The sequence below is a fragment of the Camelus ferus genome, chromosome 19 (assembly GCF_009834535.1).
Source record: "Camelus ferus isolate YT-003-E chromosome 19, BCGSAC_Cfer_1.0, whole genome shotgun sequence".
Classification (NCBI taxonomy): Eukaryota; Metazoa; Chordata; class Mammalia; order Artiodactyla; family Camelidae; genus Camelus; species Camelus ferus.
Window position 1 is genome coordinate 33,255,038 of NC_045714.1, and position 24,735 is coordinate 33,279,772.

Consider the following 24,735-nt stretch of genomic DNA (forward strand, 5'->3'; position numbering starts at 1 on the left):
GTAATAAATGTGCAGGATGTCAGCAGTGGGGGACGTGTGTGTGTAGAAGCAGGGAATATTTGGGAATTTTCTATACTTTCTGCTCAATTGTGCTGTGAACTGAAAACTGCTCTAAAAAATAAAGTCTATTCTTTTTTTAAAAAGGCACTGAACTGGGAAAATTGTAACAAGTAAGACAAAGGATTAAAACAAGAACTCTTATCTTATAAATAATATAACTTTAAGATTCTAACTTTGAAAAATGTGAAGAACCTAAATAGGTATTTTACAGAAGAGAAAAACAGCTAAGAAAATATACGAAAAAGTGTTGACCATCCCCACTAACCAAAGGAATATAATAAGAGAACATTTTTACTTACTTTCCAAATTAGAAAAGATGAATGACATGAAATATTGAAGCTGGCAAGAGTCTCATGAAAAGAACTCAAATGCTGGTGGGAAGGCCTATTAGCCTATAATAACAAACTCCTTTCCAGAAAGATTACACTAGAATCTTAAAGGTGTCCACATTGTTCTCTGATCCATTTCTAAGTTACTATTCTTGAATAAATGTAAATAATCTGAAACTCAGATTAAAATGATATACAGATATTCACTAAGTGGAAAACAGAAACAATCCAAATATCCAACAGTGGGGAAAAAAGGGGAAAGTTGCTAATTAGTATCATGCTGCTATTCAAGATGATAACTGTTGCTGTTTGATACGCTACATTCAAAGAATTTAAGAAAATACAACAAACCCTTCATTTTTAAGCTTAAAAATAAAAGCCAGATCAAAACCGAATCTACCATTTGATCTCAGCTAAAGTTATACATGTATATATGCATATGAATGTATAGGCATGAAAGTAAGACCGGAAGGAAAAACCTACAAACATTTTGGCACAGTACTTTCTGATTTTTATTTTCTTTATATTGTACTTATAAGATTTTTCAGATAAAGAGCATCTTTTTATAAATAAAAATAATAAGAGTTAAAAAGAAAACAGATTTCACTACACAGAATGAATATAAGAAGCAAAACTAAAAGAAGGAAAGTGCAGAAGAAAGAGAAGCAAAAGATACAAGGGAAAAGAACAAATGCATAGCAGGTGCCAAGTTGGAGAGGACTTGCATGCAGAAACTAGGGAGAGGTAGGTCAGAATTTAAGATCCATGTCACTAACAAGATATATCCATAGATCACAACCAGGAAAACCGTAGTGAAGATCTCATTCTTCCCAGAGAATATGAAGACCCTCAGGTAAATTCCTGTGACTTCCTGACCGCCTGACTAACCTTCAGCCACACCCATGCTTTACTTCTCCTCTTCTGGTATCCACGTCTTCTATTCTGAGTATCCAAATCTGTCAGGATACAGGCTTCCTCAGTCCCCAAGGATGCCATATGCAAACCATTCTTCCTGGAGTCTGCTCTAACAGCCATTGTTCCTGAGGGCTTTTTCTGGTACTCACTTGTCTCTGACGACACTGCAATGTGGCTCACAGTTTTCTTCCCACCCCAAAGTCCTAATATTCTACTGGAAGACTGTTCAACATCCCCAGAGATGACAGTCACCACAATTCACATCCAGACAAGCCTCTGAGTTCCCTGACTTACTCAATTCCAACCACCTTATCCCTCCACTCCTTGGGGGCTGGTCATGACAATGGCTGCCCTCTAGGTTTTGTCAGCACCAGGAAAAGTTCTCCCACTGAACCCCACCTTCCCGCTCTGCAGCCGACACCCTTACCCTCACAGTTCTCACTCTATTATGTCTACTGCATCTGTTCTCTGACCTCCTCCAGGCTTTGTGTCTCTTGAACCTCCCTTGAACGTTCTTTCCAGTATCTCATCCAGTCTTTATTTCCCTTCCTACACAACCAAGAAAACTTGGTGTCAGTTCACTCCCTTGCTAATATCCTAAATTCTTTAGCTACGTTTTTCTTCTGTTACACCTACATGGGGAAAATAACCCCAAATCTTGAACTAATCCAACTGTCAGCCCTACACTTGGACTGCCAAATGCTCCTTAAGAAAATCAAACAACCCACAAGATTGATACCACTATTTCTGCCTCAGTGGAACTCTGAACACTTTCTGTAATCTTTCTGTATTTCCCTACTCATTCCCCCCCCCCAATCCTCCACAGCAATGATTTCAGAGAACCTCCTCTCCTCTCCAGACATCTCCTCTCACATCCTTGGCTACTGGTCTTACCTTCACCTTAGAGAAAACAAAAGCCACCGGACCGGCACAGCCTTAACTCACAGTCACCTTGTTTACAAATTTCCTCCTTCTCTGCAATTCCTCCCACGAATCTCAGTCCCCTAGGAACCTTGTCCTATAGATCCCCTACGACCGTCTCCTAGATTTAACTCCTCCCTTTCATAACAGCATTTAAACACAATTAAGAATTTCTCAAAGAAAAGAAGAATCCTTTTCAATCTACTTCAGTCCTCCAGCTAGCATTCTCTCTACTCCAATTCACAGCCAAATTTCTAGAAGGAGTTGTCTCCATGGCAATCTGGCTTCTTTTTCACCATTCCACTAGAACAACTACCTCCATATTTTAAAAGAATGAGCTCTTTAAAAGTATTTCCAACTCACTCACAAAGGTCTAATTTCCCTGATACATAAAGGGCTCCTTTTTTTTTTTTTTAACATTTTTACAGCCGTTAATTAAAGATTAAGAGATGGCAAAAGAGATGAAACAGACAATTTATAGAAAACCAAATAGTCATCTTAAATAAAAGATGCTCAACTTCACTCATGATCAGAGAAAGCCAAATTAAAGCTATACTGGGGTATCATTTTTCACCTATCACACAGGCAAATATAAAAATCTTTAACAACACCACATTGGCAAGGGTTTGTGTGAACAAGCACTCTCATACGATCTGTAGATATTTATCTCAATTATTAAAGTACCAACCCCTTGACACAATTCTACTTGAGAACTTTACAGATACACTTTAAAAGTGACTTATGTACAAGATTACTCAGTGCAGCACTGTTTGCAATACAAAAAGACCAAAAAAAAAAAAAAAAAACAAACAACAAACCTAAATGTTTATCAATGGGAGAGGGAGACATAAATAAATTATGGCATATTCATGAATAGAATACTATGCAGCTGTTAAACAGAATGAGGAGGCTCTTTAGACATCTTTTTCTTTCTTATATGTTATTTTTGATAGGGTAACAGTGCCCTAAGTAAGGACAGAATTATGTATTTCAGGAAAGCCAAATAATAAAAAAAACTCGAGCTTATACATTTTTCCATTTTTTCAAAAACACTTGTGAATCGTAACGTAAGCCTTTGGTATGTGAGTATAGAATAACTGAGCAGGGAGGCGTTGGGAGATGAGTCATGAAGGTCTGGGTAGTTCCCTAATTTATTGGTCACAAAGGCACACACACTGTGTTCTTTCTCCTACCCCACCACACCCAAAGGGCTAATATGCAGTTCTTTTTTCATTACAAAGATATTTCTTACTTAAAAAAATGTGTTTCCACTGCACATACATTAGGGTACTCAATCAGGGCAGTTTAACATTCAGATAACAGAAGAAAACCAAGATGTCATTAGCAATTCTTAAAAGCCTTAGGACAAACAACAAAGGAAGTTCTGAGAAATCACAATTATTGTTTTCCTGATATTTGAGTGTCTAAGAACATTTCCTAAACGTTTGTAAAATTCAAATTCAGCATCAGAGATCTGAGATATTCTCCAGGGAATCATGAGGAGGGTCTGAATTTTGCAGCGGGGACGTGGGTGGTAGGCAGTGCTCATTAACTGTTAAATCACTCACAACTGCTGTCCCATCTCAAAGCCCAGCCTGCACTGTGTTTTGTATCGCCTCCTCTCACTTAATCCTCCCCAACCCTATGATGCTAATATTGGTTTTACCACAATTTACCATGCTGCTTACCTTGTGGGATAGGGAGTCTCTCTTGAACCACAGAAACCTTGGATGTTAAATTTATAAACAATCAATTATACATGCTTACACACATTTCAGGGGTGAATTATTTGAAATATGTATCCTGCACCCAAGATGAAGGAACCATCAGAGCCATACTACACATCTGTTACGGTAGTTGTTTTTTTTTTTTTTTCGCTTCTGGCCAAAGAAAAACACTCCTTGCCCAGACATACACTCCCCATCAATGAACCCTGAGGTCCTAAGAGACATGCCATTTTCACCTAAGAGTAAGGGGAGGAAGAAAGAAAGAAAATTGTGTGCTAGTACTAAGGAGAACACATCCATTCCTCAGTTAGGTGTGGACAAGTAACTAAGTTCTGAACAAGGAGGTAAAAGGAAAAGTATTTTATGAGAGCTCTAGGAAGGTAGTTTAAAAGGGAGGGTGGGCATCTTTTTTCCCTGTCCTGTCTCCAGTAATCTAGAATTTAGATGTGATGATTAGAGCCCCAGGAACAGCCATTAAGACCCTGAAGTGACTTTCAAGATAACAGAACAGAGAGCTAGAAAGAGACTGGGTTCTCTAATGACACTGCTGAACTGCCACACCAGCCCTGCTTACTTTCAGATTTCATATACACAAGAAAGAAATATATTTTCTGATACATGCAACCAACCCTAATCCCGATACAGACAGTTATAATTATAGGGTAAGATGACCAACTCCTAACATTATGACTTGTGATGGATGAGGAAGAGAAATGCTGAGGGTGCTCTGGAAGGAGCTCTTGCCAGGAAGCACAATGCTGCCTACATTTGCTAAAGAAAAAAATGTTATAAGGAATCAATATTATGAAGTTTCCACTAGCAAAGGGGAGCTCAGCCAATCTGCACATTCCCCAGAGTTTAGACTCAGGCTCTGACAGCTTCCCTTCAGGGTCCATCTATTCAAAGATACATTAGTACTGATAAAATATGATCAAGGGTCGGGTACATATTTATTTCAATATCTGGCCTTTTCTCTCAGTTAAATCTCACAGCCATCTACAAGAGAGATACTCCTCTTACTCCCATTTTGAAGATAAACTGAGAGATGGTCACATAGCTGGTAGTTGTAGAAGTAGATTTCAAATCCAAGTCTACCTGACTTTTCTTTACATAGTACTATTTGACCTTTCAAAAGCTTAAAGACTATTGAAGGATGTCTCCCAGGTGTGGGAGGAACAAAGAAATGGCAGCTAGGACTGTTAAGCTCTGCCAGGGTCTTCTTCGAGAGCTGTTTAAGCTCTCTGATTCGAGAAAAGGCACCTAGAAGGAGAGTTCAGTTCAGTTCCTTCAGCTAATTGCTCAGTCAACATTTTATTATTTATTATTAAGAAGAAAAACTATTTTTACAACTACACCCTTGGTTGCCTGCTATGTGGTAGGCAGGTAGGCACTTGTACTAGGCATTCTATGTATTTTAACCCAATTAATCCCCCCAACCAATTTAGGAGTTAGACATTGTTTTTCCATTCTACAAATGAAGACTCTAAGGATCACAGAGGTTAAGGAATTTGCTCGTGGCCACATACCTATTAAGTGGCTACCAGAACTGAAACTCAGGGCTTTTAAAACTCCAAAGTTCATGATCTTCCTTTCTTGTTTCACCAGACACTGAGAATATACAGACAGATTAGATATGGACTAGATATAGATTATCATCAAGGAGTTCACAAACCAGTAGTGAGGCACAAATGAACTATCCAAACCCTGAAAAATTCACCTGGCATAAGGCTAGTCAGTTAACAGTGAAGTGAGATGCTGGAACTGCAGACCAGAGAAGGAATTTTTAGAAGGGTTACTGCTTGAGATGAGCTTGGGAGGACAAAAAGCAGTTAGCCAAGAGAAGGGTCGAAACAAGAAACAGTTTTTTTAAGCAGAGAGGTCTTTGAAGCTTGAAAAAGCCTATCTGACTCCAGAAATGGCTAAAGAACTAGGTAAGGCATCAAACAGGACCTCAATAAACATCTGCTAAATGAATGTGAAAACGGCAGACATGAAAGATTGAGGTCTGTGAAGATATGTAAAAGAAATGCGGGAGATGAGGCCAGAAGCAGCAGTGAACAGATGACAAAGGGGCCTGTAGGCCACAATAAGAAGTTTTGACTTTCCATTGAATACACTGAGGAACCACAAAAAGCTTTAACACAGGGAGGGTGACCATAACAATCGGGTTTTAAAAACAATGACTGACAGTAGGGTAGACAGTGGTGTGGTCTGAGGTTAGGAGGGTTGCTGATGAAAGCCTTCAGGAGTAATCTAGCCAACAGACCAGGAGGACCTCAGAGCAGGGCTGATAAGTTTACAGGGGCAGAACTGGAGACTTAACAATGAGATGCCAGAGGTAAGGAAGGCCCAGGTATCTGACTTAGAGGAATCTAAATACTGTAAACAGGAGGATGATCACTTTGGGATGTACCACAGGGAAGGTGATGAGCTTAGTTCTGAACACTGAGAATGGCCAGCACTACAGGACATACTGTACCTACATGGGGAAGCGGTGGGGGTGAAGGGTAGGAGAAGGAGCAGAATGGCAGAGAGGCAACGACAGAGCAGCTGCCATGAAAGTCAGGCAGTAAGCCAAAGAATGGAAGAAGGCAGCTGTTAAGACTGACAAAAGCAGCAGTGAGCAAGCCAGGCAGGAGACACGTGACAAGCACAGGAGGCAGGAGTAGGTGGGTGTTGATGAGTAAAAAACTGATACATGCCACCAAGGGAGGGTGGAGCAGGAACAGCACACTGAATCCTTGCCAGTGAGAGAGAAGAATCTGAAAAACTGCTGAAGGGCTTCTGAAGAAGACCTGGAACAAAGAAATCAACTTTCATTTTAGGTCTTCTATTGAGAGAAAGTGCAATAAAGGTCCAAAATAAAGGGCAGAGTCTGAAGCTCTCAAGAGAAGCTTGTTTCCATAGATAAACTTAGGTAGACAATGAAAATTACCATTAATGCTGCAAGAAATTGTTAAATTCTATTTTCGAGTTACACCTATTGGGGCCTAGAGAAAAGATGAGATTGGAGGCAAGGAGGTCAATTACATTACTTCATTAAACAAAACAGTTTGGTATAAACATACTGCAGATAAAGACAAAGGACAATATGGAAAAGTATTTGTTCTGCTTAAAGCATACCTTGGAGTAAACTATTGGATATATGAAATCAGAATATAGTACAGGTTATATGCATAAAATAAATTTTAGAAACAAACTAGGGATGAAGCTTGGCCAAGATGGTGGATTAGGAAGACACTAAGCTTACCTCCTCTCGCAGGCACACCAAAATTAGAATTATTTGAAGAGTAACTATTGATGTGAAAGACTGGAATCTAGCAGAAAAGATCTACAGCTAAAGAAATAAAGAAGGAAACCACACAAGATGGGTGTGAGATCCATAAATGAGGACAACTATAATTGCAGAGGTTCACCCCAAGCAGCAAGGGGTCTGAGTCTCACATCGGGCTCCCCAGCCCAGGGGTCCTGCACAGGAAGACAAGCTCCCAGATAGTTTGGCTTTGAAGGCCAGGGGCTTACTTACAGGAGGTCCCAGAGGGCTATGGGAAATAACCTCTTAAAAGGTGCACACAAAGTCTCATGCTTCGGGATCCAGGACAGAAGTAGTAATTTGAAAGGAGCCTGGGACAGAGCTACTTGCTCATCTTGGAGAGCCTCCCAGAGAGGCATGAGGCAACTGGAACTCACCCTGGGGACACAGACACTGGTGGCAGCCATTTGGGGGGAGCTTGTTCCACCATGTGCACATTGGTGCTAGCAAACATCATTTTGGAATTAGTTGAGAAAAAAAGAGGAAATAATTCCCAACTCGTTCTAAAAGGTGAGTGAAACCTGACACTAAAATAGGACAAAAATGTTACAGGAAAGGAAATTATAAGGCCCACTTCCACTCAATAACAAAGATTGAAATATCCTAAACAAAATATTAACAAGTTGAATTTGGTATATAAAAAAGGTAACCTATGATCAATTTGAGTTTATCCAAGGTGTACAAGGATGTTTTAACATGAAATCTATAAGTATAACTCACCCATATTAAAGAAGATCATATAATCATTTCAATTAATGTAGAAAAACCACTGGATTAAAACACATGAATTCATGATTTTTAAAAAATCTCTCAATTAGGAATTAAAGAAAAACCTCTTAACCTAATAAAAGTTATTTTAAAGCAACAAAACTTTGCAATTACCATCTTCAACGGGGAAACACTGAAAGTATTCCCTTTAACATAAGGATAAGACAAGCTGACCCACTATTCTATTCATAATATATGAGATATGTGTATGTATGACTGACACATTATGCTGTACAGCAGAAATTGACACATTATAAACTGACTATATTTCAATTAAAAAAAAGAAAGAAGAAAAACAGTATGAGAGGTCCCAGCCTTTGCAGTAAGAAAAAGAAATGAGAATCATAAAAATTAGATAAGATTACATATTTTCAGGAAATATTATCATTTACACAGAAAATCCACAAGAACATATAGGCAAATTATTAGGGGAGCTATCAAGGTGACAAGATAAAGGTTTTTATACCCAGTAAAAATAGCCATTGATTTGCACTCAGGAGAGTGCTTGTTAGGTTAAGAGAACAAATCATAATATAAATCATATAAAATTATTATGATAATTTATATTATCATATAAATTATAAATGCTGGTAAGAAGGAATCAGACAGAAAGAAAAGGAAGGTATACAAGAAAAATAAAGAGAACTGGTAGAAAAGTGAGGGAGCTTTTATCTTCAAGATTTTCTGTGAAGTACATAGCAAAATTAAAAGCAAAAAAAAAAAGAGGAGATCGTGGGATAAAGTTTTAAGAGTTGATAAGACTAATACTGCTGCTGCAGAAAATGGCTGTAAATGTTGACAGTGGGCAGCCCTAAGGGCCTAGAAAAAAGTGCTCTAAGCAGTGATGTTTTGGAGAAGATACAGAATTAAAGTTTTCTTGGGTCAATGTAACAGAACTATAAGCAACAGGGTTGAGTACTAGCAAGAAAATAGCTGAACTGCTGAACCAGAGTCTAGCCTTGATAGGAGATACTAACAATTAGAAAAAATAAAGGATTTAAGTGACTAAAAACTCAGAAGCTATTGGAGAATATTTTATAGTAGGAACAATAGAGTAAATAAACTGGAAAGCCCTCAAGAGACTAATTTCACCAGAACTGTTTGGAATTCATTGTAACTGATAGGCTGAAGTCCTTGAAAAAAATAAATAGAAGTGGCTAACTCTTACATAGAGTTGATCCTTGGAAAAAATGGGGATTAGGAATGTCAACCCACCATGAAGTTGAAAATCCACATATAACGGATAGTTGGCCTTCCACATCCGTGTTTCCTCACCCTCGGAATTCAACCAACTGTGGATCATGTAGTATTTACTACTGAAAAAAAATCCACATATAAGTGAACCTGCACAGTTCAAACCCATGTTGTCCAAGAACCAACTGTAGTTGTAATTTCCTTGAGATATACGGGTCTCAGTGCCAGTAAAATGTAAATCCTTAACTACTCCCAGTAATGCCACAAGCTGTTTCATTACCATCCCTTCAAATTTCCATGTTTACTTTCCTCCTCTACTCCTGCAGGCAAAACTTAAACTATTTCAGCGCTGATTATCTTCTTTTAAAAAGTTAATTAAGAGGATGTCGGCTGTTTGAAGCAGTCATCAACCTCCTATCCAACTGATTAGACAGAAATTATCTACTGGCCAATTTTATTTACAACTTTAACGTAAACAAACTTTGGCCTACTAATTTGGCAAAAATCAGGCTGCAAGTCACTAATATCTATTATATACTGGTGGACACTGACTTTTGTGGCTATGGCACTAATCAATACTGAATTCTCTCATCTGGGAGGAGGACTGTTCATATATTCAGTGTCTGCAAAGAGCTCCTGCTGAGCTAAACACAGTGCAGTGTGTACTCTACGAAAGAGTCCATGAGACAGGCATGGGGGGTGTGGGGTAGTTTAATTCTTTCACAATGCCTGTGGAGAGTCTGGCAGTGATGAAAGCCTAGAAAATTCATGAAAGGCCTTTTTATAACCAGAGTGAATGTGGAGCACAAAAGCAAAGTCAGATGACCTACTTAAAGCTTTGCTTTTACTGATGCGAATTCATTCTTATTCCAAATTAGTCTCTTTCTAGAAAAAGAAAACCTCACATAATGGCTGGAAAATTAAGAAACGGGGAGTATAACTCTACTAAGTTTCCATCTTTCCCTCTCAAATTTCAGCTCGAGACCTAGGTTCTATGGTCAGAGGCAGAATACATTTCACAAGGCTCTATGAGTATGATCTTGCTTATCTCAGTGTAACAACATGTTCTCTGAGTGCTAGCTATGAAGAAATTTAAATTCTATAATCCATAAATCAGATCAGAAGTTCGGGCTGGTAATATTATAAGAGGAAATAGTTTCCTAACTTCTTCCTGGAAGTTATACAAAGCAAATGGATGGTAAACCTGTCTGGCAAGGTAAGGACAGCCAAAGTTGCTTCAAAGCAGGGAACCACTCATTTGTTAATCTGTTCAGCTAAACTCCTTGTCTTGTGCCAGGTGGGGATGCAAAGGAGAGAGAGGCTCCTGTCCCTGAGGCGCTCACATCTCAAGTGTTTTCTCACCCACCATTCTCATGTTACCCACACATTTCAGGCTAGCCAATAAAACTTATCATCCAGGAGGTAGATGAATATGACTTTTCTTCATTTTGATTCATTTACTCTTTCCTTTCAGTAGAAGAATAAAATGGAAAATCCTTATTCTTCTCTTCTATGATTAATTTCCCATTAAAAACGTGATCTGATCTGTTCTCATTTTGCTGAGTCTACAGGTGTAGAATGTCTACTATACATGCCAAACAGTATAAACTTGTGAAGAACACAAAGAAATCTGACATGGTCTCTCTCTTCATGTGCTCCTTTTATTACTAGTCATCCCACCTCCACATTTGTCCTCTGCTTCTCCTCTGTCCTCTGCTTCTCCTCTCCCTCCATGTTGCTTTGAATGAAGAATTAGGTAAACTTGTCAAAGATCACAGAGCTAGATCTAGAACCTAGATTTGTCAATTTCCAATTCACTAATCTTTCTAAAGGGAAATGAAAGAAAAATGGTGTGGTGGGGTGAAGGTGGCGGTACTGTCCCCCAGAACTCATTGTTATGGTTCTAAGTGAATCCCAATTCTCTCCCCCACCTTTCTCCCTCCCCATTTTTTTTCTTGCCATTCATTCTTTATACTGGCACTGCTGCTGTTTGAAAGCTTCTGCTCCTGATCCTCTCACATCAGCCAGGTCTCAGCTTAAACAAAACCTGCCCCAGTTAGTTATAATAGGACCATGCTCACTCCCTCCTCACTCCAAATATTCATTACCATAACAGTCTATTCATTGCTTTCAAAAAACTTAATTGCATATGTATTTACCTGTCAATTATAATCAAGACTGTGCTCCATGTGAATCAAAGACCTTGTCTACTTTGCTCACATGACCGACCCAGCACCTAGCAAAGCTTCCCACACATAACAGGTATCCCACGTAATAGACTGAAGTCAACCTACCCCTGCTTAAAAGTAACTCAATCGCTGAAACTGGATTAAAATAATTCCTGATCCCTAGGCAAGCCCAGAAACAAATATAAATCCTCTAAAGGAAGATATCATCCTGGGTCTCATATTATTTCTACAAACAACTTTAAAAATATAACATCTGGTCCATGAGGAAATAACATGAGAATCTATAGAAAACAGACAAGAATGGTACCACAGCATTGAGAATTTCAGCGAAGAGTCAATGCTATTAAAAATGTAATGGTAGAACTCAAAAACACAACACCTCACCAAACAGAAATTTTATAACTGAGAAAATACAACCGATTTCAATAGAAATCTATTAAAAACAAAGATTTCAACAGAAGGATTTAAGAACAGATAAAATACAGCTGAAGAGAGAATTCATGAAATGAAAGATAGGTCAAAAAGAAGTATCCAGAACAAAGTAGAGGGAGGCAAGAGGATCAAAAATACACAAGAGATGAGAGGATATGAACTACAGAGAATATAAGTGAGATGATCTAACCCACATGTAATCTGAGTCCCAGTCAAGAAGAGAGAAATGAAACAGAAGAAATATTTGAAGAGACAAAGGCTAAAATTCTCCAAAACTGACAAAAGACATCAAGCCACAGACTTAAGAAATTTTAGGAACCCCAAGCAGATAAATAAAATGGAAGTCTGTGTCTAAATACAACAAAGTAATACTTCTGAAAATAAAAGAATTTTCTTTCTTTAAAAAATTTAAGTATTCAGAAGAAAAAAAAAGAGATATTGTGGCAGACTGCAAAGGTGGCTACAAACATCCCTCCAATTCCTGGGTGTACACCTTTTATAATGAGACTTCGGTACTCCTCCTACCAAAAGATAACATTTATTTCCCCACCTCTTCAATTTGAGCTTGCCTTATGACTTGCTTGAGTCAATAAAATGCAGTGGGAGGGATGGCATAACTTTGAAGTTGAGGCCTTAAAAGACTTTGCAGCTTCCATTTGGCTCTCTGGGAACACTGCTGCCATAATGTGAAGAAGCCCTGGCTGACCTCTTTACATAGAGAGCTCCAGCAGAAGTTAACACCAACAGCCAGACATGTGCTTGAGACAATCTCAACTCCAGAATAACCACCAGCTGACTACAGCTGTAGGAATAATTCCAGTCAAGACCACAGAGGAACCAAACAGCAAACCCAGCACAGGCTCTGATTCACAGCACTGAAAACGAATTACAGATCTTACTTGACTTTTGGTGGGGTTATGTCCAGATAAACTTATTTTAAGTTGAAAAAAGCCTAAGCCCAAAATGCATTTAGTAATCTAACCTACCAAACACAATAGCCTAGACTATCTTAAACATGCTTAGAGTGCTTACATTAGCCAACAGTTGAGCAACATTTTATTTTGTAATAAACTGCTCAGTATCTCCTGTAATTTATTGAACTCTATACTGAAAGTGAAAAACAAGAATGGTTTAATGGGAACAGAATGGTTCTAAGTGTATATGTTGTTTATCCTTGTGATTATGTGGCTGACATGGGAGCTATGGCTCGTTGCTGCTGTCCAGCATAACAAGAAAGTACTGTACCATATATTGCTAGAAAAAAAAAAATCAAAATTAGAATGGTTTGTATTGAATTTATATCACTTTCACACCATCATAAAATTGAAAAATCATAAGTCAAACCATTATAAGTCGAGGACTATTTGTAGATGGTTGTTGCTTTAAACTACTAAGTTTGGAGATCTTTGGCTTTGCAGCAACAGAAAATAGATATAGAAATATTTTCTTCAAAAAAAATTAAGAGTAAACAGCTGATCATAGTATTTACATATTGTTAACTTTATATCTCAATATTTAAGTTACAAGATATCAAGGAGAAAAGTTAACACCATCCAAAGATTTGTATCTTCTTCTGAGAAAAGGGGTGCTAAGTTTTTGACTGTATGCAGGATAGATGTATCACATGGTGGTGGAAGCACGGCCTTGCTACTGTCTTTATTTGGAGATTAAATATGGCTTAAGAAGTGCATGTGAGTACCAAGTTGACAAGGGATAGACTTGTAAGGTTAATTTTATGTGTCAACTGGCTGGACCATGGTCCCTCGATATTTGGTCAAACATTAGTCTGATGTTTCCATGCAGGTATTTTGGGATGAGATTTACATTTAAACTGGTGGACTTTGAGTAAAGTCTGTCATAATGTGAGAGAGCTATATCTACCCAGCTGAAGGCCTGAACAGAAGAAAAGGCTCATTTCCCTGGAACCAGAGGGAATTTTTCAGCAGACTATCTTCAAACTTCAACTTTCTTGAATCTCCAGCCTGTTGCCCAAACCCCTCAGCAGATTTTGAACTTACCAAGCTGCCATAACTGGGTAAGCTAATTCCTTAAAGTAAATCTTTTTATATATACATGCACACATATCCTACTGGTTCTGTTTCTCTGTAGAAGCCTGACTACTACAGACAGAAGCCAAAAGACAATGGAAAGAATATCTTCAAAGGGCAAAAATAACTGCCAATCTAGAATTCTATACCCAGTAAAAATATCTTTTAAGAATCTTGAGGTGAAATTTAAAAATTTTCTGACCAAAAAAAGTGAACAAAATTCAACACTGGCAAAACTATTGTAAGAAATTACTAAAGGATGTTCTTCAAGCAGAAGGAAAATAATCCTCGAAAGATTCAGAAAGAGTGAAGAAAAATGAAAATGGTACTATGTGGGTGGATCTAAATGTACACCAATCATAAAAAACAATAATGTCTTCTGAGGTTTAAAACATATATGATTAAAATACATAACAAAAATAGATATATATGGGGGGTAGATTAAAGAAATTTAAAATGTTCCAAAATCTTTGTATTGTTTAAGAACCAATGTACTAACATACTATTAATATTAATTTAATAGCCTAGATTACTTGTTATAATCTCTAGAGTAACCACTCTAGAAATTATAGATAGAGTCTATAACTTCAAAGATAAGAGGGGAAAAAACTGTAATAGTAATAAAAAAGCCAATTAATCCAAAAAGCAAGAGAGGAGAGAAAAAGGAACCCAGAACAGATGTGTCAAATGGAAAGCAAGGATGGCAAATTTAAATTCAAATATATTAATCACATTAAATTAATTAAAAGCTCCAATTAAAATATGAAATTATATAACCTAATAACATAAAACCCAATTATGTGCTGTTTGCAAGAAACATTTAAAACATAAAGATATAGGAAAGTTGACAATAAAAGAACAGAATAAAATAAACCATGAAAATACTAGGATAACTCTGATATCAATATCTGACAAAGCACGTGCGTGCGCACCCACATACACGCACACAAAGTAACTGCAAAAAAATCTTAAAATTCTAACCAAGAAAATGCAGGATATGTTATAATTATACTACATGACTGAGGAAGGCTTACTTCAGAAATTAAACAACAGTCTACTATCAGGAAACACAGTAATAAAAATCCCCACAAAAATAATTCAAAATATAAAATGCCACATGATTACCCTGATGATTGCCAGAAAAGCTGCTTGTAAAACTCTTGATTTTTAAAAAATGCATTCATTAGACAAAAATATTTATTGAACACTCATTTTGTGCTAGGTTCTAGTCCTGATACTAAAAATGAAACAGTAAGCAAAACCTAACTGAATACCTGCCCTCATGAACCTTACAGTCTAGCAGCAAAAAAGCTGACATTAAACAACTCACCTAACAGATAAATGTGAGAAGAGAATTACAGGACTCTAAGAGCCCATAAGAAAATCTAACCTAGTCAGGGAGCTTAGTAAAGCTCCCTGAGGACTTCTGACTCCTGAACTGGAATATCAAAGATGAATAGGAGTTAAGCAGGCAAGGAGGCTGTGGAACTCTATTCTAGCCAATGGTCTCAGAAATGGTGCAAGGCCTAAAAGAAGCCATTGTGTCTAGAGAACAAAGAGTAAGGGAGAGCATGGCACCAGAGAAGGCTGGAGATGTATGCAGGTCAGGACCACGTAAGGCAGATTTTTCTTTGACCTAAGAGCATTAAGAAGCCTCTGAAGAATAGACGCATGACTTCTGCTTCTACTAGAGGGTGATTTACCTGGCAGGCATTTTGGAATGAACACTCTGGATAGGTATAGAGCACAGAGGTCAGGATGTGGGTATATCAGTTAGGAGGCTAGGTTACTGGCAGAGATATAAAAGTGTTACGAGTAGGGAGATATTTAGGAGGTAAACTGCACAGAATTTGATAAAGAATTTGCTCCTGAGCTGAGGGAAAGGTGTCAAATGCTACTCGTTTCTGATTTACCTAGCTTGTACCATTCAATGAGTCAGAGAATGAAGGAAAAGAATCACACTTGTGAGGGCAACTTCTCAAAAATCCTTAGAAACTAGAAACAAAAGAATCTTTCAGCTGAGAAAATTATCTCAAATAATAGCCAATGACATATTGAAAAGCGAAACACTGAAATCATTAAACCAGGGTAAGAAAAGCATGTTGACTGCCACTACAATGATCTGGTAATGTTCTACAACAGGGGCTGGCACACAGTCTCTGTTGCAACTACTCAACTCTGCTGTTGCACCATAAAAGCAGCCATTGACAATATGTACATAAATGAGCCCAGCGGTACTCCAAAGAAACTTTATGAACATTGAAATTTAAATTTCATATAATATTCACATATTATTATTCTTTTGAGTTTTTTTCCAACCACTTAAAAATGTAAAGCCCACTTTGAATCTGTATGTCATACAGAAAAAAAAACAAAAACAAAAACAACAAGCAGTGGGCTGAATATAAAAGATGGGCCAGTTTGCTGACCTCTCTTCTAGAAGTTCTAGTTAATGGGGTAAAAAAACAAAATGAGATGTAATTATTGGGGAAACCCCCCAAAACTTATTTGCAGATGCAAGACTGTGTACTTAAGGAAAAAAAGTACATAGGGGAAAGCCTAGTGTACATAAACTAATGTTTATAATATAAAAGTGAAACAGGGACTTCTCAGTTCAGGACAAGATGAAATAAGCCTATTTCACCCTATTTCTCCCACTAATTACAACAACAACAAAAAAAACCCCAGACAAAATTCATGAAGCAATCGACAGAACATTCTAAAAAGAAGAAAAAAGAAGGTAGATTGGTTAGGGACCATGGGACACAAGGACTGATCCAGCAGGAAGTTTCCTATTTTTGGTTTGGTTTGGTTTGGTTTGACTTCTAACATGTTCTGCCCTGAGCTCTGGAGAGGCTCATAACCTGAAAATACCAATGAGCACAAATTAAAAAGTGCCAAGAAAAGCCTGCTTTCTCTAGACACAGGACCAGGAAAAGGGTGGCACAGCAAGATGGAAGTATTTTGACGATATCTGTCCTATTCCAAGCAAACAACAAAAAAGTGGCACCCCTCCTTCTCCCACCAGGAACTGTTTCCCAACCCGGCCCTGTATTAATGAGGCAGCACCTCCCCCGCCCCCACCAGGCTGCAGCTTCAGAGAATGTGGGTGGAGCCCTGTCTTCCATTTCCACCCTGGAACAACAAGGTGGAGCTCCAATCCCAGCTCAACTAGAGAATGAGGGAAAGATTATGATAAAGAGGAAGCCAGATAACTGATTCCTCCATAAATATCGATACAAAATCCTAGACATACCTCTCAGTGACCCATGTGTAGGAGTGATCAGAAACACAGCAAAACGTTTCAGTACTAAATACTGTTCTGAAATAACGCCCAGGTTTCAAGTTGGTCTTTTCATAGTTCACAAGTAGGGCAGACCAGAATAGCATAGCAAGACTTTGAAAACTAAACTGACTTTTGAACCACAGGCAACAAAAGTTGGCCAGGGTATGTTCTAAACCCAAACAGGTTGACTGCCTGTTAAATAAAAAGATGTAAATAAGAACCAGAAAAATCAAAATGCCTAGGATGTGATCCAAAATTACTTGTCATACTAGAAACCATGAAAATTTCAACTTGAATGAAGAAAAGGCAATCAACAGATGCCAACACCAAGATAATACAGATTTTAAATTATTTGGAAATGATTTTAAAGCAGATATCCTCAAAATCCTCCAAAAAGAAATTGTAAATACTCAGTAAACAGAAGATATAAAGAGTATTAAGTGGAAATTTTAGAACTTAAAAAATATAGTAACTAAAACTGAAAAACAAAAAACAAAAAACACTGCATGGGCTCAATAGCAGAATGGAAATGACAGAAGAAACAATCACTGAACTTAAAAACAAATCAACAGAAAATGTCCAATCTGTACCACTGAGAGGAAGGAGATTAAAAAGAAATGAACAGAGCCTCAAAGTCTTACGGGAAAATAATAAAGATCTAACATTTGTTCCACCAAAGTCCTCAAAAAAAATGAGAGGAAAAAGAACAAGGAGATGAAAAATTATTTGAAAAATAATGGCTGAAAACTCTCCAAATTTAGTTAAGGATATTAAACCTTCAAAGTGCTGAAAACTAAAGACAAAGTCCTGAAAACAGCTAGAGAAAAACAATGCACTACTTGTAAGAGAAAAACAATTTGAAAGACAGCATATTTTTCATCAGGGACCATGGAAGCCACAAGAAGTGTACAATATTTTTCAAATGCTAAAAGAAAGAATCAAGCCAAAATACTACACAGAGTAAAAATATCCTTCAGGAATGAAGGTGAAATAAAGACACTGGCAAATGAAGGAAATGATGTGTCAGCAAAATAGCTCTAAAAGAATGGCTAAAGCAATTTCTTCAGCTAGGTAGCAAATGATAACAAAGAAATCTCAAATGCCAAGAATAAAGCTAGTAGAAAGGGGGTGTGCACACACAGGTACATGTTATACATGTACTGCATATATATATATATATACACATACATATATATATATATGCATAAATACATATGCACTAATTAAACAATTCTCTGCTTGAGGTTTTAAAATTGTTTGATGACTGAAAGTAAAAAGAATAACACAGCCATTGAGGACACCACAAAAACTGGTTCGAACCTACTAGGCCCAAAATGGTGAAAAGGTCTGCTTCCAGGAGAACTTGAGCCTCCTTATTATAAACTCATTGTAATGTATTAGCATGCTAAATGACACACCCACAGGAATGTTCTTACGCTGATCATAAAAGGCCAAAAAGTGGGCGGTGGCCCAATTCCTGGTAATTCCCACCCCTTTCCCAAAATAGCTGGACTAATCCTCCCACTTGTTAGCATATGAAATTACCTAGTCCTTAAAAACTAACCACCCCCACATCTCGAGGCCTCTCGCCTTCTGAGATAGCCCATACTCTGTCTATGGAGCGTGTATCTCCCTAAATAAACTTGCTTTTATGCTACCATGGCTTGCTCTTGCGGAAGCCAAGAGCCCTCACCTGGTGGGGCACATCTCAGGGACTCGCCTGAAATCTGGGATATGACCTTCCTCTCGTGCCCCATTTTAAAACTTAAAAATTTTTAGTTTAGCCCTTGGAACTCAGGGGAGACGGAAATGGGGAGTTAGTGTCTAATGGGAACAGAATTTCAGTTGAGAGATAGTTGGTGGTGATGGCTACACAACAATGTAAATGTACTTACTTTATTTATTCATTCATTCATTCATTCATTCATTCTTGTGGGAGGAGGTAATTAGGTTTATTTTTAATGTCAGTACAGGGGATTGAACCCAGGACCTTGTGCATGTTAGGCGCACACTCTACCACTGAGCTATACCCTCCAAGTATACTTACTTAATGTCAATGAATTGTACACTTAAAACTGATTAAAATGGTAAACTTTTTGTTTTGTGTATTTTGCCACAAGAAATAAAGAAAAAACATGTATATGAAAACATTAACATGTAAAATCTTTTTGATGCTGTTCTCTCATACCTCCTCCTTTCCCCACCTCCTGCCAGAGGAACCACTAGACTGACTTCTATCATCATATCTTCTGGCAACTAAACACAAAACTACTTTTTTGGGTCTGGCTTCCTTCACTCAAATCTGCAGGATTCATCCATGTTGTTGTGTAGTTGTTCATTCCTTTTTATTGCTGAGTAGAAATCCCAGTGTATGACTATATCATAATTTATCTTTTCACCTGTTTTTAGACATTTGATTACTCCCCATCCACCCTTTTTTTTTTTTTTGCCATAATTAGTAAAGCTACAAGTGAATATTCACAGGCAAGTTTTATGTAGACATGTTTTCACTTCTCAATACCTTGGAGTGGAATTTCTGGGTTACTGGATACATGTATGTTTGTTTACCATTGCAGAAATTACCCAACAGTTTTCCAAAGCTGTAGTCCTCGTTTACACTGCCACTCAAAACTTAGAGCAATGGGAAAGCTGAATAACGAAGACCTGTTTTTCCTTTATAACACAAGTTGTTATTTAATGCTACATAGACCGAGCATTGTATTCTTTGACTCAGTGCGTTAGTTCCTCAACAAGGATCCACATCAGACTCACCTGTGCTCTACTCACAGAAACTAACTCAACAAGGGCAGGACAGCAGGGCACAGATTTTGGTCTTTCACTTCTTAAAGGTCTTTAAGTGATTCTGATTCATGACCAGGTTGAGAATCATTGTCTTAAAGGATGATAATTATAACATTTTTAATTACAAAAATATTATTTATACTCCTATAGCTTGGAAATAAATGGAGTGGGAGAGAATCTGCTTTCAGCTATATTTTATGAGGACACTAACTTGGGTGACAAAATCTCCTTGCAGCTCTGGTTTTATATCTCTTACCTTAGTTATTTGAACTGCATCATCCATCACCACTCATTGGAATTCCATAAATACCTTTTTTTCAGTCGTGCCACCTGCAACCAAAGGGGAAAAAAATTTAGAAAGATAAAACAGCCCTATTTGAATACCACCGGTTGCTCTGGGGAGAGGAGTACACGCTAACAAGATGTCTCATAGAATATGATGAACATTCCAGGAGCCACAGGACAAAGCTCCATCTTAAATAGTGAATTAACTATTCAGATCACTGAAGACCTCACAAGAACTGCATTCACGTCCTTCCTCCCTAATCCCAAAACCTGGACTGTTCTACTGTAGGGTGGCTTATGAACCACTAGGTCCCCTCAGGGGACATCTGGCAATGTCTGAAGACAGTTCTGATTATCTAACAAATCACAGGACAGCCATTCCATAACAAAGAATTATCCCCAAAGGCTGAAAATCCCTGCATTGGTCAAAGACCCACCTTCGGGTCCAAGCTCTGCAACCTATAAGCTTATGTGACCCAGGTCAAAATTATTAACCTCTTTAAGCCTCAGTTTTCTCTCTTGGAAAAAGACTAGAGTCTGAATTTAATGTTCTCTCCTATTCTAAATCTTAAGATATTAAAATAATCAAATTTATATTGAAATAATACCTAACATTTAAGCATATGCAATGGCCCAGACATCACTCTGTTTTCATGTGTTCTACCTCATTTAACCCTCAAAATAGCCCTATAAGGCAGATGCTACCATTATCCTTATTATTCAGATGAATAAACTAATGCACAGAGATTTGCCTAAGGCCACAAGCTGCTAAGCAGTAGGGCCAGGATTTGAACCTGGTCAATCTGATTCTGGAGTCCTCATTCTTACTATTATCTTCTCTTCCCCTTTGGACCTTTGGACAGAGTACTGAGTTAACCAAATCCCTCAATTCACAGCCCTCCACAGACCATACAGGACTGTAGGTCAGAAACAAAGAGAGACCATTTTTCAGCTACAAATTAGCCAAGATTAAGAAAACAAGATCCAGGGAAAGGGGGTGGGAAGGGATAAATTTGGGAGTTTGAGATTTGCAAATGTTAACCACTATATATAAAAATAGCTAAACAAATTTCTTCTCTATAGCACAGGGAACTATATTCAATATCTTGTAATAACCTTTAATCAAAAAGAGTATGAAAACGAATATATGTATATATATGCATGACTGGGACATTATGCTATACACCAAAAATCAACATATTGTAACTGAGTATACATCAATTAAAAAAAAAAAAAAAGAAAGAAACAAGTTCCAAAGCTGTTGAGGATCAGACAGTACCGGCTGCTTATACCTTGCACTGACACTGTGAAAGAGCTTTCAACATGAAGAGCCTTAAGAATGTTTATACTCTTCAATCTACTTTACTTCTGCACGTCTATTCAAAGAAAACAATTCTAAATACAGTAAATAACTACATAGAAAGGTATTCATTGCTGTACTTTTATTAATATAGAAAATTCAGAAACCTAGGGAATGGATATATAAACTAAGTAAGCACTTGTTAGAATATTATGTATCCATCTTAAAAAGTTTATGAAGATCACAAAATAACCCACTTAGGTTAAATAAAGGAAATAAAGGAAAAGTGGTGTGAAATAAAATTCTTATTTTACGGCAAGATAAGAAAAATTTAAACATAAAAAAGTCTTCTCTGCCCTTTGACCTTCTCGCACCCCACCGTGCACTGTGTATCTGCATTATGCATCAACCAAACCTCGCCCATCGGCAGGAATACCTGCTCAACCATCAAGAGCAACATTCCTCCAGCACCAAGACTCCTTAAAAGATAACATTCTTTCTTGAGCTTGTAGGGGTCACATGACCCACCAGGATGATCCACTTAGATCTGGATTTTGCAAACTGTCAAAAATATATCATTTAATGCAGAGCACTCTATCTCAAAAAACTGATAAAACTATGCTTTGATTTCTAACCGCGAAACAGTTATCAGAGCTTTCTGAGATGCTCTTCCCAGGTTGTAATCTTCAAATTTGGCACAAACAAAATTTCCCATCTCTTTCTCAGATCGACTGATTAAATTTTTGTGGGAAGCATTTTTCACTTTTTAAAAATTGTGTTAAAATATGCATAACATAAAGGTTACCACCTTAAACCGTTTCTGTTTGGTTGGGTTGCTTTTTTTTTTTTTTTTTCCTGTGAGGGGAATTAGGTTTATTTATTTATTTTTAATGGAGGTACCAGGGACTGAACCCAGGACCTCATGCATGCTAATCACACACCCTACCAGTGAGCTATACCCTCCTCCCAACACCTTAACTATTTTCAAATGCACAGTTCAGTGGTATTAGTTACATTCGCATTGTTATGCAGCCAACATTACCATCTATCTCCAAAATTCTTTTCATCTTGTAAAACTGAAACTCTATACCCATTAAACAATAATTCCCCATACTCCCCTCCCTCAAAGCCCCTGGCAACCACTATTCCCTCTGTCTCCATGGTTTTGATTACTCTAAGTACCTCATATAAATGGACTCATACAGTATTTGTTACTGGTTTATTGCACTTTTGCTTATTCATCATCTGTTGATGGACACTTGGGTTGTTTCCACGTTTTAGCTATCGTGAATAATGCTGCTATGAGCACTGGTGTACAAATAACTCTTCAAGGTCTTGCTTTCAATTCTTTTGGGCATATACCAGAAACAGAACTGCTGGATCATATGGTAATTCTATGCTTAATTTTTTGAAAAACCTGCACACTGTTTTCCACAGCTGCTGGACCACTTTACATTCCCACCCACAGTGCACAGGGTTTTAATTTCCCCACATCTTCATCAACATTTGTTTTCTGGTTTGTTGTTTGTTTGATAGTAGCCATCCTAATAGATGTGAGCCGTATGGAACATTTTATGTCCTGGCAGACACAAAGATGTACTGCTCAGATCCCTCTTCAACAAGGGACTTGCTGCCTACTTGCAACTAGTGTGGTTAGCTGACAGCTTCCTGCTGTTAACCCCTTTACAATCCACCTCAGCTTTCAAACAGAGGGCATCCTTTCCTTGGGACTGCCCCCTCCCCTGCCAATGACTGGGCAATGTGGCGGAACAATGGTCTAGCCCTTTCCAACCAGTAAGATGCTCCTCTATGAGGCTGTCTGGTCCGGCGGAGACTCTGTCAGGTGTGTGCTGCAGTCTGGTGGCTTCTCATGTCCAGCCTACTTCTTTCTCTTTTTCTTCATAGGCATTACTCCCCAGTAAGCCCTCTGCCCTCCTACTCTGTCTCAATCTGATTCCTGGAGAACCCAACTAGCACATGTATTAAGTGTACTATTTACATTGATGGAGGGAAAAAAAAAAACTGGGAAAAAAATAAGACTCCCAATGAATAAACCAAAATGTTAATGGTGGGACCTCTGTAATATCTAAGTATTCCTTCTATGACTTGTACATAATAAAAAAAATTAAAAGAAAACTATACTAAATTCTGCTTCTGAGGAAATACTCTAATGGTAAGATAAGTTGGTATATTTTGAACACAATGTACCCAAATTTACGGAGGAGTGAGTCATAAACAAACTGCTGGGGTTCTTCATAAACACACATGCCCAGGTACTAAGGAACTAAAAGGTCAGGCAGTGGGCTTCACAGACATTTCATATGCTTTTTACAGACATTTCACAGTCTTCCTTATTGTTTAATTAAAATTTGTACTCGTTTAAAGACCTTTAGAAGAGACAATGAAGCCTGTTCAGGTCACCATCCTTTTCTCACAGATGAGATCAGTGCCCTAGACAGGATGGGCAAAGAACAGTTCCTGGCCTTGTGTCTCAGTGCCTATGTCCACTTCTCTTTCCAGCTATACTAGCAGTGTCCAAATGCAGGAAGCACATTAAACATACGTTTCCAAAACAGATAAAATAACAAGGTTATTCCAAGAACTATTCAAAATCTAGCTCTTTCTATGAAAACTGAATGGTGTCATCTGATACCGCCATTCCAGGCAGTTTCCTTTCTGAGTGCCGACCCCCTCAGCACATGAATAGACACAGCCTTTATCATCTTAAAGAACCCCTCTTAATCTCCAGTGTCTCCCCATCCCAGCTATCACTTTCTCCCCTTTCCTTCCTTGCCAATCTTCTCAATGTACACTCAGTGTCTCTCCTCCCCAACCACAAACCCTCTGATACACACGCTCACTCGGTCTCCACAGGAACTGCTCTTGACAGAGTCAGTGGTGATCTCCAAAGGAGACTTCAGTCCTTACTGATTCCACCAAACTGCGAATCTGACCACTGCCACAACTCCCATCATCGCTTGATCAGCATTTCCTCTCAATCGATCTAGAACTGCCCCTCAAATGTTGGTTCCATCCTCACCAACACCAGCAGTTCCCAAAGCTGGCTCCACTTTAGAAAAGGCTGGGAAGCTCCTTAGCCCTCCTCCCTTGCCACTGCCCCAGCTCAAGGACATCATAATTTCAGAGGGTGTGGGTGGAAAGTGTC

The 24,735-nt window shown here is 38.1% G+C and overlaps 1 protein-coding gene across 3 annotated transcripts in view; it reads right to left on the bottom strand.

The window, feature by feature from the left end:
- Window positions 1-24,735, bottom strand: part of PTPRA (protein tyrosine phosphatase receptor type A) — a 116,133-nt gene that overhangs the window by 62,135 nt on the left and 29,263 nt on the right. For 2 of the 3 annotated variants that reach the window (XM_032461960.1, XM_032461958.1), the window contains exon 2: window positions 20,241-20,320. In XM_032461960.1, coding sequence (XP_032317851.1) covers window positions 20,241-20,267 — 27 coding nt within the window. In that variant the 5' untranslated portion in view covers window positions 20,268-20,320. The remainder of the gene's footprint in view (window positions 1-20,240; window positions 20,321-24,735) is intronic. The other variant, XM_032461959.1, reaches the window with a different exon arrangement.